The 16,708-nt window shown below is 44.8% G+C and overlaps 1 protein-coding gene across 2 annotated transcripts; it reads right to left on the reverse strand.

Moving 5' to 3' along the window:
* Positions 1-2,491: 2,491 nt before the first annotated feature.
* On the reverse strand, positions 2,492-14,845 carry LOC142751012 (histone H3-like centromeric protein A). Of its 2 annotated transcripts, none has more exons than XM_075859985.1 (5): positions 14,552-14,845; positions 6,379-6,477; positions 4,556-4,692; positions 4,410-4,487; positions 2,492-3,115 (listed from the first exon to the last, which is right to left on the reverse strand). In XM_075859985.1, exons 2-5 carry the CDS (start codon positions 6,461-6,463, stop codon positions 2,984-2,986), a joined length of 432 nt encoding a protein of 143 aa, XP_075716100.1. In that variant the 5' UTR covers positions 6,464-6,477; positions 14,552-14,845; the 3' UTR covers positions 2,492-2,983. The 2 variants fall into 2 exon arrangements, with proteins under 2 accessions (XP_075716100.1, XP_075716101.1); XM_075859986.1 differs by having other exon boundaries at positions 6,379-6,480.
* Between the last annotated feature and the right edge of the window lie 1,863 nt (positions 14,846-16,708).

Genomic DNA, 16,708 nt, shown 5'->3' on the forward strand with positions numbered 1-16,708 from the left:
CAATCCTTCATGCACAGGCCGGATTATTGGGTGCAGGAGTCGCACTTCTAAAGGGTGTCTGTGGTGTTGTACAAAATAATATCCGCACTCCAGTATTGCCTAATCTTTGACTTCTTCACTAGCCCCATATGTAGCACAGACCCCCAAAACGTCATCGTTTTCGCTGGATTTACAGGGTCTACCAGTGGGGGCTGCAAATGATGACGTGGGGTTTTAGGTGAAGAACTGCTGCACATATAAATTAGTCTGGGCCATCGTTTTACATTATTGCGTTCCAAGAGTCATAACTTTTTATTTTTCCGTTGACTAGCTGTGAGTGCTTGATTTTCATGGGACGAGCTGTCGTTTTTATTAGTATCATGGGGTACATCCGATAATTTGATCAGTTTTTTATTCCATTTTTTCTGAGGTGAGGAGACCAAATACCAGAAATTCTTTCACTATTTTTTTTATAATTTTTTACCGGCGTTTTCTGTGCAGTATAAACAACATGTTTACTTTATTCTACGGTTTGATACGATTATGGCAATACCAAATTTATATAGTTTATATATGTTTTACTACTTTTACAAAAAAAAAACACTTTTTTCTAAATAAAATGTTTTAGTGTCACCATGTCCTGAGAGTCATAACTTTTTTATTTTTTTGTCAACAGAGCCGTGTGAGGGCTTGTTCTTTGCCTGACACACTGTAGTTTTTATTGGTACCATGTTTGGCTACGCGCGACTTTTTGATCACTTTTTATTCCATTTTTTTGGAAACAACGTGACCAAAAAAGGAAATTCTGCCATTGTTTTTTATGGTATTTTTTTTACGGTGTTCACCGTGCGGGATAAATAATATGATATTTTTTTTAGGTCAGGCCAATACGAACGCAGCGATACCTATTATGTCTAGTTTTTGTCTTTTTTTTTCTAATTATAAAGGGCTTGATCAGGGAAACAAGACGATTATTGTTTTTATTACGTAAAACTTGTATTTATTTATTTATCTAAAACTTTTTTTTTACTTTTTTTTCACTTTTTATTTTACACATACTAGGGGACTGGAAGATCTGATCTTCTGATCCCCTGCACAATACACTGCACTACTTCTGTATGTACTGATGTAGTGCAGTGTATTGTAACTGTCACTTTACAACTGACAGTTGAGCCTATTACGTCCTGGATCTAATAGGCTCCCGTACCTGGCAACCAGGAAGCCATTGCTAGGCTTCCTGGTTGCCATTGCAACCATCAGAACCCCGTGATTTTTCACGCGGGGGGGGGGGGGGGGGGGCCAATAGGAGCCCCCTCCCTCTGTATCAATCACTTAAATGCCACTGTCGCTATTGACAGCGGCATTTAAGGGGTTAAACTACAGCGATCGGAGAGGACAGTGATCGCTGTAGTTGCAGTGGGATGTCGGCTGTATTACAGCCGACATCCGATGAAGATGGAGCGAGCACAGCTCCTGTGCCCGCTTCATCCTCAGTGCGTTACTATACGCCCATTTTCGGGAAGGGGTTAATAAAAATAGTGTTTGTTTTTTTTACACCGCTTTCTCTGATCTCCTCACGTATCTCACAGAAGTGAGGAGATCAGAGAAAGTGACAGGAGCTTTCTCCTGCAGACGACGTCACAGACGGCTGTGATTGGTCAGTCTCTGAAGACTGACCAATCACAGCAATCGCCGGCATTGGGGACTGCTAATTGGTCCCCAGGCCGGTAGCAGAGACGGTTAGCTGTCAATGACAGCTGCCGCCGCTGTTCTGTCACTATGTGATTTCACATAGTGACAGTTTATTCCTGCGTAATAGTACGTCGAAGGTACGCTGGAATAAGCGGCCAGCGACGTACTATTACGGCGAAGGTACGCAAGGGGTTAATGACATACTAAAAGCAATATTATATAAAAAAAAAAAATTTTGTGACACCAGTCCATTAAGACAAAACTTAAAGCAGAAAGACCCACAAACAAGCAACAACTGAAGACGCGGCAGTAAAGGCCGGGCAAACATCACAAAGGAGGAAACCCAGCGTGTGGTGATGTCCATGGGTTCCAGACTTCAGGCCGTCATTGCCTGCAAAGGATTCTCTACAAAGTATTAAAAAAAACATTTATGGTAATGTTAATTTGTCCAATCACTTTTGATCACCTGAAATGAGGAGGTTGTGTAGAAAAATGGTGGCAATTCCTAAACTTTTCACAGGAGATTTTTGTTTAACCATTTGAAATAAACCTGAAAGTCTAAACTTCAATTGCATCTCAGTTGTTTCATTTCAAATCCAATGTGGTGTGGTGGCAGCAAAACCCAAATCATGAAGATTGTGTCACTGCCCAAATAATTCTGGACCCAACCCACACATGCAGCAAACACTCTGAACAAGCATAGCTGCAGTGTAAAGAATGGGGGTGGGACAGAGCAAGAGTATTGAAGTACAGCGAAGCTGGAGTCATTGATCATATCCAAGTCCTTATGAAGATTAGTCTAAAATGATGAAGATCAAAGTTATAATATACATTTTTTTTTTATTTGAAAAAATTAACAAATCTTCACAGAATAAAAACAGGAAGCGGATCACAAACTCAGCAGAACAATTAGAAGGTCGGCCAGATCAGAGGGTTCATTAGCGGTTGTGTCCAGCATCTTTGTTAGCGGTTTTGTCCAGCAGTGCCGCCTTGTGGTCATTTTCTGTGCTACATCCTGGACCCCTACAACCCATTACATAGCTGGACAGAAAAACTACTGCACTACCACCCTGCAAACTGCAGTGGCAGCCATATTGGTTGTAACAACTTTCCCATGAACAGATAAATCAAAGAAAAAACCTCCACTGTAACCAGTGTCAGGAGGGGGCGCTAAAGCCGGTTTACTCTTCCAAACTGGATCTTTTATGCAATGGTAAAACTTGTATTTCCCAATAGATTTTCTCCATTAATATAAAACTATTTACACGTGATCATTCTTCATCAAATCTTGAGAGATAAAACGGCAGCGTTATCACAGTCCATACGGGATGCCTCGGATTCTCCGTGCGAGCTGCATGTCCTTCACAAAGAGAGTGACCCTGTTGGCCTGGTGACTGCAGAGGTAAGAATCTTCAAAGAGCCGCACGAGGAAGGCCTCAGCTGACTGTGGATACAGAAGAGCATTAGTCCCTCTTAGGGCAGATTCACACGAGCGTTGCGTTTTTGCGCGCGCAAACAACGCGGCGTTTTTCCATTTGACAGCTGCGTGTGTCATCCGTGTCTGATGCGCGGCTGCGTGATTTTCGCGCAGCCGCCATCATAGAGATGAGGCTAGTCGACGGCCGTCACTGTCCAAGGTGCTGAAAGAGCTAACTGATCGGCAGTAACTCTTTCAGCACCCTCGACAGTGAATGCCGAACACAATATCGCAAAACCTGTAGAAAAAAAAGAAAAAGTTCGTACTTACCGAGAACTTCCCGGCCGTTGCCATGGTGACGCGTCCTTGGTGACGCGCCTCTCTTGACATCGGGCCCCACCTCCCTGGATGACGCGCCAGTCCATGTGACCGCTGCAGCCTGTGCTTGGCCTGTGATTGGCTGCAGCTGTCACTTGGACTTAATTGTCATCCCGGGAGGTCAGACTGGAGGAAGAAGCCGGGAGTTAGCGGTAAGTCAGAACTTCGTTTTTTTTTCTACAGGTTCATGTATGTTGGGATCGGAAGTCACGGTCCATGGTGCTGAAACAGTTTAACTCTTTCAGCACCATGGACAGTGACTATCTCCTGACGTCGCGTACCGATAATTTTTTTGCCGGGATCGGCCAAAACGAGTTTGGCCGAACCCGGTGAAGTTCGGTACGCTTGTCTGGCTTCGCTCATCGCAAAGACACTCCGTTTGGATGTTCGGTTTTCATTCATCCTTTTCACTGCTGTTGCGCGAATCACGCTCGTCCCACGGAAGTGCTTCCGTGTGGTGCGCGTGATTTTCACGCACCCATTGACCATTGCGTGATGCGCGAAATACGCAGAGTTATTGAACCTGTCGCGCTTTTTGCGCAGCAGACAAACGCTGCGCAAAAAGCACGGACTGTCTGTACTGCCCCATAGACTTGTATTGGTCCATGCGTGCCGCGTGAAAACCACGCGGCCCGCACGGACCGAATACACGCTCGTGTGAATCCCCCCTTAAAGTGACAGCACTCCCTGTATAATTTACTACACAGCTCGAAGGACTGAGCAGATTTCACTTTTATGAGCTGATAGCTAGAGTGATGGTGGGGGGGGGGGGTCTGGCCTCTGGAACTCCCACAATGCATCACAACCCCTATGCAAATGTCCCGCTAGGGCATATGGATGTGTTAGAGGGGGCGGGTGCTGAGTAGTGAACCACTGCAAAGAGCAGCTCCCCCTCTGGTTGACCCATGCGTTACATGGACAGTGCATTGTATGAGATACTGACCTCTTGTAGCGCCATAAGTGCGGTGCTTTGCCAGTAGTAAAACACGCCGCGGGAATACTTCAGGCAGATCTCTCTCACCTGCAAGAATAAAAGGGGAATATCACCGACAATAAAGAGGAGCAGCCGCAGAGGACACATCCACTCACCAGGCGGAAAAACGGGACTTTCTGAATGAGCAGATTGGTTGATTTTTGGTACTTTCTTATTTCCATCAGCGCACGCGCTCCTGGGCGGTAGCGTCTTCTTCGTTGCGTGCTCGGTCTGTGACTTGTTTCCCCACTACCTGTAAGAAAGAAATCCATAATCACAGCTGAAAATGAATCACCCGCTACATGGAAATTCACTGTCTGGCCGGGGTCACACGTAGGGTAAACACGGCGGATTTTCTGCAACGGATTTCATTGCGGAAACTCCACAGCGTAATACAGAAGCAGAAGAGTGGAGGAGATTCAAACAAATCTCATCCAGACGCAGCGGAAAAAAACCCGCCAAACTTACCCAGATCTCTCTGCTCCTGTGTTCAACCCGGCCTCCAGGGATGATGTCTCATCCCATATGACTGCTGCAGAACATCAGAGGGACACGTCACCATGGCTACGGGTAAGTATGGGTTTTTTTGTTTTTTTTCTACCTTCTATGGACATTCCAGCCGAAAAACTGCACTTTTTCAGCCAGAATTACCTCCGGTGCCCAGGGCCAATACGCTGTGTACTTTTACGCCGCGTATCTGCCCTGTGTGAACATGGCCTATTACCTTAATGTCCCCCAAGGAACATCAGGTAAACAGATTTAAAACATAACATGCTACCTGCAGCCACCACTAGAGGGAGCTCATTGTATATGGTACATTGAACTTGGTAACAAAACAGTATGCAGTGAGCTCCCTCTAGTGGTGGCTGCAGGGAGACAAAATTATACCATGTAACTGTCTACGCAGGAGATTTAGAGCTCTGTTTCAGAAAACTGTGCTCCAACTGCTGTAAAACGACATTAAGAAATTAATCAGCACAGAATGTTGGACCTAAAAAGGATATAAATGTGGACGTTCAAATTTTAGATACTTTTCTATGACTGATAATTTGGGGTCCATCAAGTCCCATTGATACCGGATTAAAGGGGTTGTACCACGAAAATAATTTTTCACCTATCCACAAGATAGGTGATAAATGCCGGATCGCTGCGGGTTGTTAACAAGAGTGCGGGTCACAGAGTGGTGGTCACTCAAGTCATTCTCTATGGCAGTGGTCCCCAACCTATTTTGCACCGAGGACCGGTTTGATGCAAGAACATTTTTGCAGGGACTGGCGGGTTAGAGTCAGTTCACACATTGCGTAAATACGGCGTATACCTGTATTATAATGCGGAAAAATCGGCAGCATAATACAGTAGCAGCAAAGTGGATGAGATAAAACACGTCTCATCCACACGCTGCATAAACGGAGTAGAAAAAAAGCTCAGAAATTGACGTCACAACATCGCGGCTGCCTGCGCGGAGCCGCTCACGGCAGAGTGCATAATTGGGCAAGGAGCAGTCAAACTTGACTATTTCCGTCGATCCCATAGGGAATGAATAGAGCGGTCGGACTGCAGGTTGGAAATTCTTAGATCCCTCATTTCATAATATATCTTCATGGGTGTGAGCTGTGTTCTCAGATTCCCTTCCCAGGGCCATATGGTAATGTGCTTCCTGCAACCACCACTAGGGGGAGACGATTGTGCACATGCATACAGCTCCTGTTGTGCCTATATAAATCAGTCCTCAGTTTGCTCCCCCTAGTGGCGGCCTTGTGCTACAGAAATTTGTGTATGTAACAGATTTTTACCTGCATAGAAACAAACCCTCTAAGATATAAAGCTGAGAAACGGATTACAATCTAGTATTACACGACCCGAGGTTATCTGAAATTCATTTTTAAAATAAAATATATAATGAGAGTGATAAGATGATCAAGGTGCAACTTTCTCTTACTTGGCGGAGATTGAGGAGGAGCTGCAGGTTTCTTCTGCGGCTGCGCCGACTTCCTGCGGGACGAGCTTTTCTGGGGTGGTTTCATGATGATGTAAAACGCTGCTGAGAGACATACAATCAGTTAAGCGGATAAGAGACGGTGACAATTCAGCAGAATCACAGGTGACGTAGGATAAACGGAGCGGTTTTATCATTCCCCACAACTCCCCCCCCCCCCCCAATACCAAAACATTCAGGTGTCGGGAAGGTCGATTTTACTGCATCCAAGTCGCCACAGAGCGCTAGACTTATATACGTATATACTGACTGATGCCACCAATGCAAGTGACAAGAAAGTGATGACATTGACGGTGAAGATATGAGATTGCCGGATGTCAGTAATTAACGCGCGCTGCATCAATGAATACAATAGATCCTCGTGGCATCAATTACCAGAACAGCGACATCAATGATCTATTTAATAATGCGGCAACAGTAGAGCTACCCGCAGCAGATCCCGCAAGCAATGGGCAGAGGTTTGCAGACGTAATGGAGCCGTCTTTTCAGGCGTGATTCGAGGCGTAAAACGCCTGAAAATAGGTCGTGTGCACATAACCTTACAGAGAATCCGTAATCCAGACAAAGGTGGGAAATTTAAAACTGGAGCAAAGGAAAAGTGGAGCAGTCGTCATGGAAATGAAAGGCCGCAGCTGGAGGACGATGAGCTGCAACAATGCAGTACAAATATACAGAAATAAAACATCTAATAATCCATATGATCTCTAGACACGCAGAAGCGAAAATGTATAAAATCAACACACACGATAGACACACACGATAGGAGAAGAAACATTCAGTCGAGTGCGCAACTTTTCTTAGGACTCTCTGCTTTGTGCCGTTTCTCTGTTATTCCTCCTGGAAATGTAAGGGTATGTTCACACGAGGGCGTCCGTTACGGCTGAAATTACGGGGATGTTTCAGCCTGAAAACATCCCCGTAATTTCAGCCGTACCGGCATGTGCAGGCGCTTGAACGCCGCGTCAATTACGGCCGTAATTAGCGCTGCTATTAATTGGAGTCAATGAATAGCGGCTCCAATTACGGCCAAAGAAGTGACAGGTCACTTCTTCTACGCGGGCGTCTATTTACGCGCCGTCATTTGACAGCGGCGCGTAAATATACGCCTCGTGTGAACAGACAAACGTCTGCCCATTGCTTTCAATGGGCAGATGTTTGTCAGCGCTATTGAGGCGCTATTTTCAGACGTAATTCGGGGCAAAAACGCCCGAATTACGTCCGTAAATAGGCCGCGTGAACATACCCTTAGAATTGACAGCTGTGTGTTACCAGTTGGGGGTGTGTCCCTACACAAACTGACAACGTCCAATCAGTGCTGACAGAGACTGTAGGGACACGACCTTTGATGAGGAGAATGGCAACACAAAGTTATCTATTAACCCCTTCCCGACATTTGCCGTACATGTACGTCATGGAAAGCATTGACTTCCCGCAAAATGCCGTACATGTACGTCAAATGTTTGGCACCGGCTCAGAAGCTGAGTCGGTGCCATCATCACCGGATCTCAGCTGTATCTTACAGCTGACATCCAACTGTAACGGCGGGGACCGAAATTAGCTTCGATCTCCGCCATTAACCCCTTAAGTGCAGCGCTCAAACGCGATCGCTGCACTTAAGGTGTTTGCAGCTCATCGGAGCCCCAGCAATGAAATTGCCGGGGTTCCGGTGGCTGCAATGGCAACCGGAGGCCTAATACTGGCTTCCCGGTCTGCCTAGCACCGAAGCCGGTCAAGATCCGCCCGGCGGCGGAGCCTGATCGGCTTCCGCAGCTGCCGGCAAGATGGCGCCGGGTCAGGAGCTGATCCGGCGTCATCAGCGGTGGAAGTCAGCTGTACTGTACAGCTGACATCCACCTGTAACGGCAGGAACCGGAGCTAGCTCCGATCCCTGCCATTAACCCCTTCGATGCAGCAATTGAAAGCGATTGCTGCATCGTAGCGGTTACTAGCAGATCGCCAGCCCTGAGAGGCAATCGGGACTGGCGACTGCTGTTATGGCAACAGGAGACACAATGGTCTCCTGCTCTGCCATTACGGAAGCCGATTTAGGCCCCGCCGGGAGGCAAAGCCTAATCGGCTTGCTGTCAGTGAATGACTGACAGATCTAATACATTGCACTACATAGGTAGTGCAATGTATTAGAAAAAAAAAAATCTGACCGTTGGACCTTGAAGTCCCCTAGTGGGACTTGAAGAAAAGTGTAAAAAAAAGTGTAAAAGTGTAAAAAAAAGTGCAAAAAAGAAAAGTTTGAAAACAATAAAAGTTTCAAGTAATCAAATAAAACACAATCCCCCTTTTACTCTTATCAAGTCCTTTATTATTGAAAAATAATAATGAACCATATGTATTTGGTATCGCCACGACCGTTACGTTGAGGTATCAAAATATTGTATTATTTATTGCACGCGGTGAACAGCGTAAAAAAAAACTTAAAAAACGTTACCAGAGTTTCTGTTTTTTAGTCACTTTGCCCTACAAATATTAGAATAAAAAGTGATCAAAAAGTCGCACGTATCCAAAAATGGTACCTATAAAAACTATAGCTCGTCCCGCAAAAAACAAGCCCTCATACACCTCCGTCGACAAAAAAATTAAAACGTTATGGTTCTCACAACTTGGCGACAGAAAAAAAATACATTCTTTTTACAAAAGTAATTTTATTGTGAAAAAAGTTGTAAAACATAAAAAAGTGCTATAAATTAGGTATCGCCGGAATCGTACTGACCCACAGAATAAAGTTAACATGTAATTTATAACGCATGGTGAACGCTGTATAAAAAAAAATCGAAAAAAGCTGTGCCAGAATTGCATTTTTTTGTTTACCTGGCATCCCAAAAAATAGGATAAAAGGTGATCAAAAAGTCACATGTACCCCAAAATGGTACCAATAATAACTACAGCTCGTCCCGCAACAAACCAGCCCTCATACCGCTACGTCTATGAAAAATAAAATTAGTTATGGCTCCAATAAGTCAGGAAATAAAAAAATATGCAGTTGTGCCCGAGGGGAACATTTCTTCAGTTTGAAGAGGCGATTTATCAAGGACCTAAAATTAGGGAACCAGGAAAGGGAGGGCCCAAACATATCCGCTGGAAGCGACGGTGCCCGTATTATACCAGGACAACACTTCCCAGCAAAATTCCTCAAACTACAAAGGTGCAGAGTGTGGACCAAAAGGGGGATAAGAAATGACACCATTTATCAGTGCGACACCGGCTTGTGCGGAAAGGATTGCTTCACAGCGTAACACACATCTATGGATTATTTTATTTTTTTCATACCACCTGACTATGCCCCTTATATACTCCGCCCCGCTTACATGTACCCCCACATTATAAAACACCAGCAATACTCAAACAAATATAGTACCAAGCAAAATCCGCTCTCCAAAAGCCAAATGGTGCTCCCTCGGCTCTGAACCCTACTGCGTGCCCAAACAGCAGTTTCCTTCAACATATATGGCATCGTCATACCCGGGAGAACCCTTTTAACAATTTTTGGGGTGTGTGTCTCCAGCATCATAAGCTGGGCATGACATATTTGCCACTGAATGGCATATCTAGGGAAAAATATAAATTTTTAATTTGCACCATCCGCAGCGCATTCATTTATGGAAAAGACCTGTGGGGTGAAAATGCTCACTACACCCCTTAATAAATGCCTTGAGGGGTGCAGTTTCCATAGTCGGGGTCACTTATCAGGGGTTTCTTTTTATTATTTCACATCTGAGCCTCTGCAGTTGTGAACCAATACTTTGTAAATCGCCAAATTAGGCCTCCACTCCGCATGGTACTCTTCACTCCTGAGCCCTGTCATATGTCCAGGCAAAAGATTAGGGCCACATGTAGGTTGTTTCTAAAACCGCGAAACACCTCATAATAATTAGAGAGCTGTCTTGTTATGGTGGCACAAGCCGGGCACCACATATTGGCATATCTATGGAAGAAAATCCCATTTTCACTCTGCAACATCGAGTGAACACTAATTTCTACAAAACACCTGCAGGGTTAAAATGCTTACTACACCCCTTGGTAAATGCATTGAGGGGTGTCGTTTCCAAAATGGGGTCACTTCTAGGGGGTTTCCACTGTTTTGGGCCCACAGGCGCCCAGAAACCAATCCAGCAACATCTGCACTCCAAATGGCGGTCCTTTCCTTCTGAGCCCTGCCGTTTGCCCAAACAGCAGTTTGACCACATATGGGGTATTGCCGTACTCGGGAGAAATTGCTTTACAAATTTTGGGTTCTTTTTTTCCTTTATTTGTTGAGAAAATGAAAAAATTTGCGCTAAACCTACGTCTTATTGAAGAAAAAGGACTGTTTTTATTTTCACTGCCTAATTCTAATAAATTCTATGAAACATCTGTGGGATCAAAATGCTTACTACACCCCTAGATGAATTCCTCAAGAGGTGTAGTTTCCTAAATGGAGTCCCTTTTTGGGCGTTTTCATTGTTTTGTCCCCTCAGGGGCTTTGCAAATGTGACCTGGCCTCCGCAAATCATTCCTGCTAAATGTGATCTCAAAAAGCCAAATAGTGCTCTTTCCCTTCTAAGCCCTGCCGTGTGTCCAAACAGCCGTTTATTACCACATGTGGGGTATTGTTTTACTCGGGAGAAATTGCTTTACAAATTTTGTGGTGCTTTTTCTCCTTCAGTCCTTCTGGAAATGAGAAAAAATTAGCTAAACCTAGATTTTTTTAAAAAAAATGTAGATTATTATTTTCAGGGCCTACTTCCAATATTTTCTGCAAAAAAACTGTGGGGTCAAATCGCTCACTATACCCCTAGATAATTTCCTCAATGGGTGTAGTCTGCAAAATGGGGTCACTTGTGGGGGGTTTCCACTGTTTTGTCCCCTCAGGGGCTTCGTAAATGTGACATGGCCTCCGCAAACCATTCCTGCTAAATGTGGACTCTAAAAGCCAAATGGCGCTCTTTCCCTTCTAAGCCCTGCCGTGTGTCCAAACAGCCGTTTATTACCACATGTGGGGTATTGTTTTACTCGGGAGAAATTGCTTTACAAATTTTACGGTGCTTTTTCTCCTTTAGTCCTTGTGGAAATGAGAAAAAAAAATCGCTAAACCTACATTTTCTTAGAAGAAATGTTGATTTTAATTTTCACGGCCTACTTCCAATAATTTCTGTAAAAAACCTGTGCGGTCAAAATGCTCACTACACCCCTAGATAATTTCCTTGAGGTGTCTAGTTTCCCAGATGGGGTCACTTTTGGGGGATTTTCACTGTTTTGGAACCGCAAGAGCCCTTCAAACCTGACATGGTGCCTAAAATATATTCTAACAAAAATAAGGCCCCAAAATCCACTGGGTGCTCCTTTGCTTCTGAGGCCGGTGCTTCAGTCCAGTAGCACGCTACGGCCACATGTGGGATATTTCCTAAAACTGCAGAAACTGGGCAACAAATATTGAGTTGCATTTCTCTGGTAAAACCTTCTGTGTTATAAAAAAAATTGTATTAAAAATTTATTTCTGCAAAAAAATATGAAATTTGTAAATTTCACCTCTACTTTGCTTTAATTCCTGTGAAATGTGTAAAGGGTTAAGACATTTTCTAAATGCTGTTTTGAATACTTTGAGGGGTGAAGTTTTTAAAATGGGGTGACTTTTTGGGGGTTTCTAATATATAAGCCCCTCAAAACCACTTCACAACTGAACTGGCCCCTGTAAAAATAGCCTTTTGAAATTTTCTTGAAAATGTGAGAAATTGCTGCTAAAGTTCTAAGCCTTGTGATGTCATAGAAAAATAAAAGGATGTTCAAAAAACGATACCAATCTAAAGTAGACATATGGGAAATGTTAATTAGGAACAATTTTGTGTGGTATAACTGCCTGTCTTACAAGCAGATACATTTACATTGAGAAAAATGCTAATTTTTGCAATTTGTCGCTAATTTTTGGTGTTTTTCACAATTAAATACTGAACATATCGAGCAAATTTTGCCAGTAACATAAAGTCCTATGTGTCACGAGAAAACAATCTCAGAATCGCCCGGATAGGTGAAAGCATTTCGACGTTATTACCACATAAAGTGAAACATGTCAGATTTGAAAAATGAGGCTCTGTCAGGAAGGTCAAAAGTGGCTAAAGAGGGAAGGGGTTAATACATAAATTTCTAGGAGGAACAACAGAGGAACGGCACAAGCCAGAGATCTGAGAAAATACGCTCCAGAATAGTTATTTCATGGGGAATACAGGTATTTACTATAAGGGTATGTTCACACGCAGTGGTTTCAGACCTAATTCTGGCGTTTTACGCCTCGAATTACGGCTGAAAAAACGCCCCTAATACGCCTACAAACATCTGCCCATTGCTTTCAATGGGAATTACGATGTTCTGTTCGCACGAGCCTTAATTTTACGTGTCGCTGTCAAAATACGGCAGCCCACATTTTTTTTAAGCCGTTGAAGCGAATGCAAAAACCGCAGACAAAAAAGCACCAGAGGTGGAAACCACTTGAAGACCATCAGCCCCCCACTCCCAGTAATGACCGTCAGCCCCCCCACTCACAATAATGACCGTCAGCCCCCCCACTCCCAGTAATGACCGTCAGCCCCCCACTCCCAGTAATGACCAGCAGCCCCCCACTCCCAGTAATGACCGTCAGCCCCCCACTCCCAGTAATGACCGTCAGCCCCCCACTCACAGTAATGACCGTCAGCCCCCCCACTCACAGTAATGACCGTCAGCCCCCCCACTCCCAGTAATGACCGTCAGCCCCCCACTCACAGTAATGACCGTCAGCCCCCCACTCCCAGTAATGACCGTCAGCCCCCCACTCCCAGTAATGACCGTCAGCCCCCCCACTCACAGTAATGACCGTCAGCCCCCCACTCACAGTAATGACCGTCAGCCCCCCACTCACAGTAATGACCGTCAGCTCCCCACTCACAGTAATGACCGTCAGCCCCCCAGTCACAGTAACGACCGTCAGCCCCCCACTCACAGTATAATGACCCCTCAGTAAAGCCACCATCAGCCTCAGTCCCCCCGCCACCCGATAAAATGACCATCTGCCCCTCCAGTAAAGTGACCATCACAGACAGAAAGTGTGCTTACCCCTGGGGAAGAAATAAATAAGGAGGTATAAGAACAACAACTCCCAGCATGCCCAGGATGTTATTATGGGATATCAGAGAAAGTTTACAGGAGGAGGAGGTATAAGAGGAGAGGACTACAACTCCCAGCATGCCCAGACTGTTGCGTGATATCAGAGGACATTACAGGGAGGAGATATAAAGGAGGAGGGGACTACAACTCCTAGGATGTCCAGGACGTTATTATGGGATATCAGAGGACATTACAGGGAGGAGGTATAGGAGGAGAGAACTACAACTCCCAGCATGTCCAGGCTGTTATTATGGGATATCAGAGGACATTACAGTGAGGTGGTACAGGAGAGAACTACAACTCCCAGCATGTCCAGGCTGTTATTATGGGATATCAGAGGACATTACAGGGAAGAGGTATAAGAGGAGAGAACTACAACTCCCAGCATGTCCAGGCTGTTATTATGGGATATCAGAGGACATTACAGGGAGGTATAAGAGGAGAGGACTACAACTCCCAGCCTGTCCAGGACGTTATTATGGGATATCAGAGGACATTACAGTGAGGAGGTATAAGAGGAGATGACTACAACTCCCAGCATGTCCAGGACGTTATTATGGGATATCAGAGGACATTACAGTGAGGAGGTATAAGAGGAGAGGACTATAACTCCCAGCATGTCCAGGACGTTATTATGGGATATCAGAGGACATTACAGGGAGGAGGTATAAGAGGAGAGGACTACAACTCCCAGCATATCCAGACTGTTATTTTGGGATATCAGAGGACATTACAGGGAGGAGGTATAAGAGGAGAGGACTACAACTCCCAGCATGTCCAGGACGTTATTATGGGATATCAGAGGACATTACAGTGAGGAGGTATAAGAGGAGAGGACTACAACTCCCAGCATGTCCAGGACGTTATTATGGGATATCAGAGGACATTACAGTGAGGAGGTATAAGAGGAGAGAACTACAACTACCCACATTCCCCCGGCTCCATTTCTCACACAACTGGTAAGAAAGTAAAGAAAAAAACCACTTACCCTGCCCAGTGTTAACGGCTCCTCTCCCTCCGTCAGGCTTCTAGTGGGAAGCGGTGGGCGGTGCTTGTAACGGACGTCCGCGCGTCACGTCTGCTACAACGTCGGGGGCGGATCTTGTAGCAAAACAATAAATAAAAAAAAATAAGCATTTTTTTTTATTTCTTTTTTTGCCGTGGATGAGCCGCGGCACCCCTGAACAGCTCTCGGCACCCTGGTTGGGAACCACTGGTATAGATTATATAATAGCCCCACAATATAAAAGCCAATAAAAACCAAAAGGCTCCCGCACTGCGTTCTTCCAGGTTATGTATCGCCCCCTTGTGGCTAATAGAAGAAGTACACCAAATGTTCAAACCATCGCTAAAGCCAACAAAACTATATCCTGATGTTTCATCTCCCACAATCTATAATAATTATAATACACAATCACCGCGCGGTCTCAATGACGTCATCAAGACCTCGGGCTATAAAGAAAAGCCTGTTTATACCCCTGGGTTCCAGGATGGGTCTATTTTAGGCTCGATGGGTTTCTATCAAGTTCTATAGAAAATGCTTAGAAACGTTGTGATATTAAAAAAAAACCTTTTATTGACATTAAGACCCCTTTACCAATGCCGATAATCATACGAGCGCTTGTTTTCGATCACGGGCAGCGACGATCAGATGATAAACTGCACTCATTGGTCAGCTGATCACATCTTTTATGCGTCCCAAAAAATCCTCGTTGTCCACAGCGTACAAACAGGGGATGTGCTGCCGACAATACGTAAACTGTACGAGCACGGACCATCGTATTAACCATCGCTCATCCCCGTACAGCGTGCGTCGGCTCGTGTAAATGAGCGCCGAGTCACTGGATACATCGTTGATCGTGCAAGTTCCATAAGCATTCTGACGTTATTACCACATAAAGTAAAATATGTCAGATTTGAAAAATGGGCTCTGAGCCTTAAGGCCAAAACTAGGCTGCGTCCTTAAGGGGTTAAAAAGTACCCGCAAAACGCCAGTGTCAACGTCTACAGTGAAGAGGCGACTCCGGGATGCTGGCCTTCAGGGCAGAGTGGCAAAGAAAAAGCCATATCTGAGACTGGCTAATTAAAGGAAAAGATTAATATGGGCAAAAGCACACAGACATTGTACAAAGGAAGATTGGAAAAAAGTGTTATGGACAGACGAATCGAAGTTTGAGGTGTTTGGATCACACAGAAGAACATTTGTGAGACGCAGAACAACTGAAAAGATGCTGGAAGAGTGCCTGACGCCATCTGTCAAGCATGGTGGAGGTAATGTGATAGTCTGGGGTCTGATAGTCAAACCCGACATGGAGGTGAGAGCGTAATAAGTTCATGTAGGCAGCCATATATTCCTCATAAGACGTGAAGTACAGTGAAAGTGTTGCCCCTCATGGAGCCCCTCTATGCTCTCTCCATTCACAGAATACAGGGGGCCATAAATGTGGGCATCAATGTGAAATGTAATATCCCTGCAGCTGCGGAGCCCAAAAAAGCCGCCCTCTTCTATCAAGATGTTATCCTTCTTTTCTGTCATTTCTTAGTGACAACTAATATGGCCACCAGGAACTGCCGCCCAGCTTTCCCAGGCTCCTGAATGGCAACATTACCTCATTATCCATCATGTCACTGTATAACGGAGTGATTTGGCCATACACCACAGATTATACAACAATAGTGGCTGCTGGTGGTCATCTGCGGCACTTTCATACCTGCCAAATAATGAGCTCAATTCATTTTTAGTAGATTATTATTGAGCAAAGGAGGGGGTTTGCCTGAAATATTGATCAAGTGGCCTTATAGGTCGATTCACACAATGCAGTCAAATTGTGGTTTATTGCTTTGTGGCAGTAAGCTGCGATATGACGAATATAGACTCATATACTGTGAATAGACTCATTGACTATGTAGACAGTAAGATTTAATTTGACTCCCACCTTCTCTCAGCTGGAGGACGCTAAGCAACTAGTCACGGACTCCATAACGGCGGGCATCATCTGTGACCTTGGCTCCGGCAGTGGCGTGGATCTTTGTGTCATTACACGTGGAGGGGCACAGGTATTAAGGGATTACACAGAAACGGAGGCCAAGGGAAAAAGGTAAGATAATATAAGAGGCCATATACATATATAGGGTACCCCCATAT

This window comes from Rhinoderma darwinii, chromosome 3 (genome assembly GCF_050947455.1).
Source record: "Rhinoderma darwinii isolate aRhiDar2 chromosome 3, aRhiDar2.hap1, whole genome shotgun sequence".
NCBI lineage: Eukaryota > Metazoa > Chordata > Amphibia > Anura > Rhinodermatidae > Rhinoderma > Rhinoderma darwinii.

Coding starts and splice junctions, on each gene's coding strand:
- LOC142751012 (XM_075859985.1), bottom strand. CDS start 6,463: ATGAAACCACCCCAGAAAAGCTCGTCCCGCAGGAAGTCGGCGCAGCCG. Junction 4,488..4,555: donor AAGTCCCGTTTTTCCGCCTG/GTGAGTGGATGT, acceptor TTATTCTTGCAG/GTGAGAGAGATCTGCCTGAA. Junction 3,116..4,409: donor CACTTATGGCGCTACAAGAG/GTCAGTATCTCA, acceptor CTGTATCCACAG/TCAGCTGAGGCCTTCCTCGT.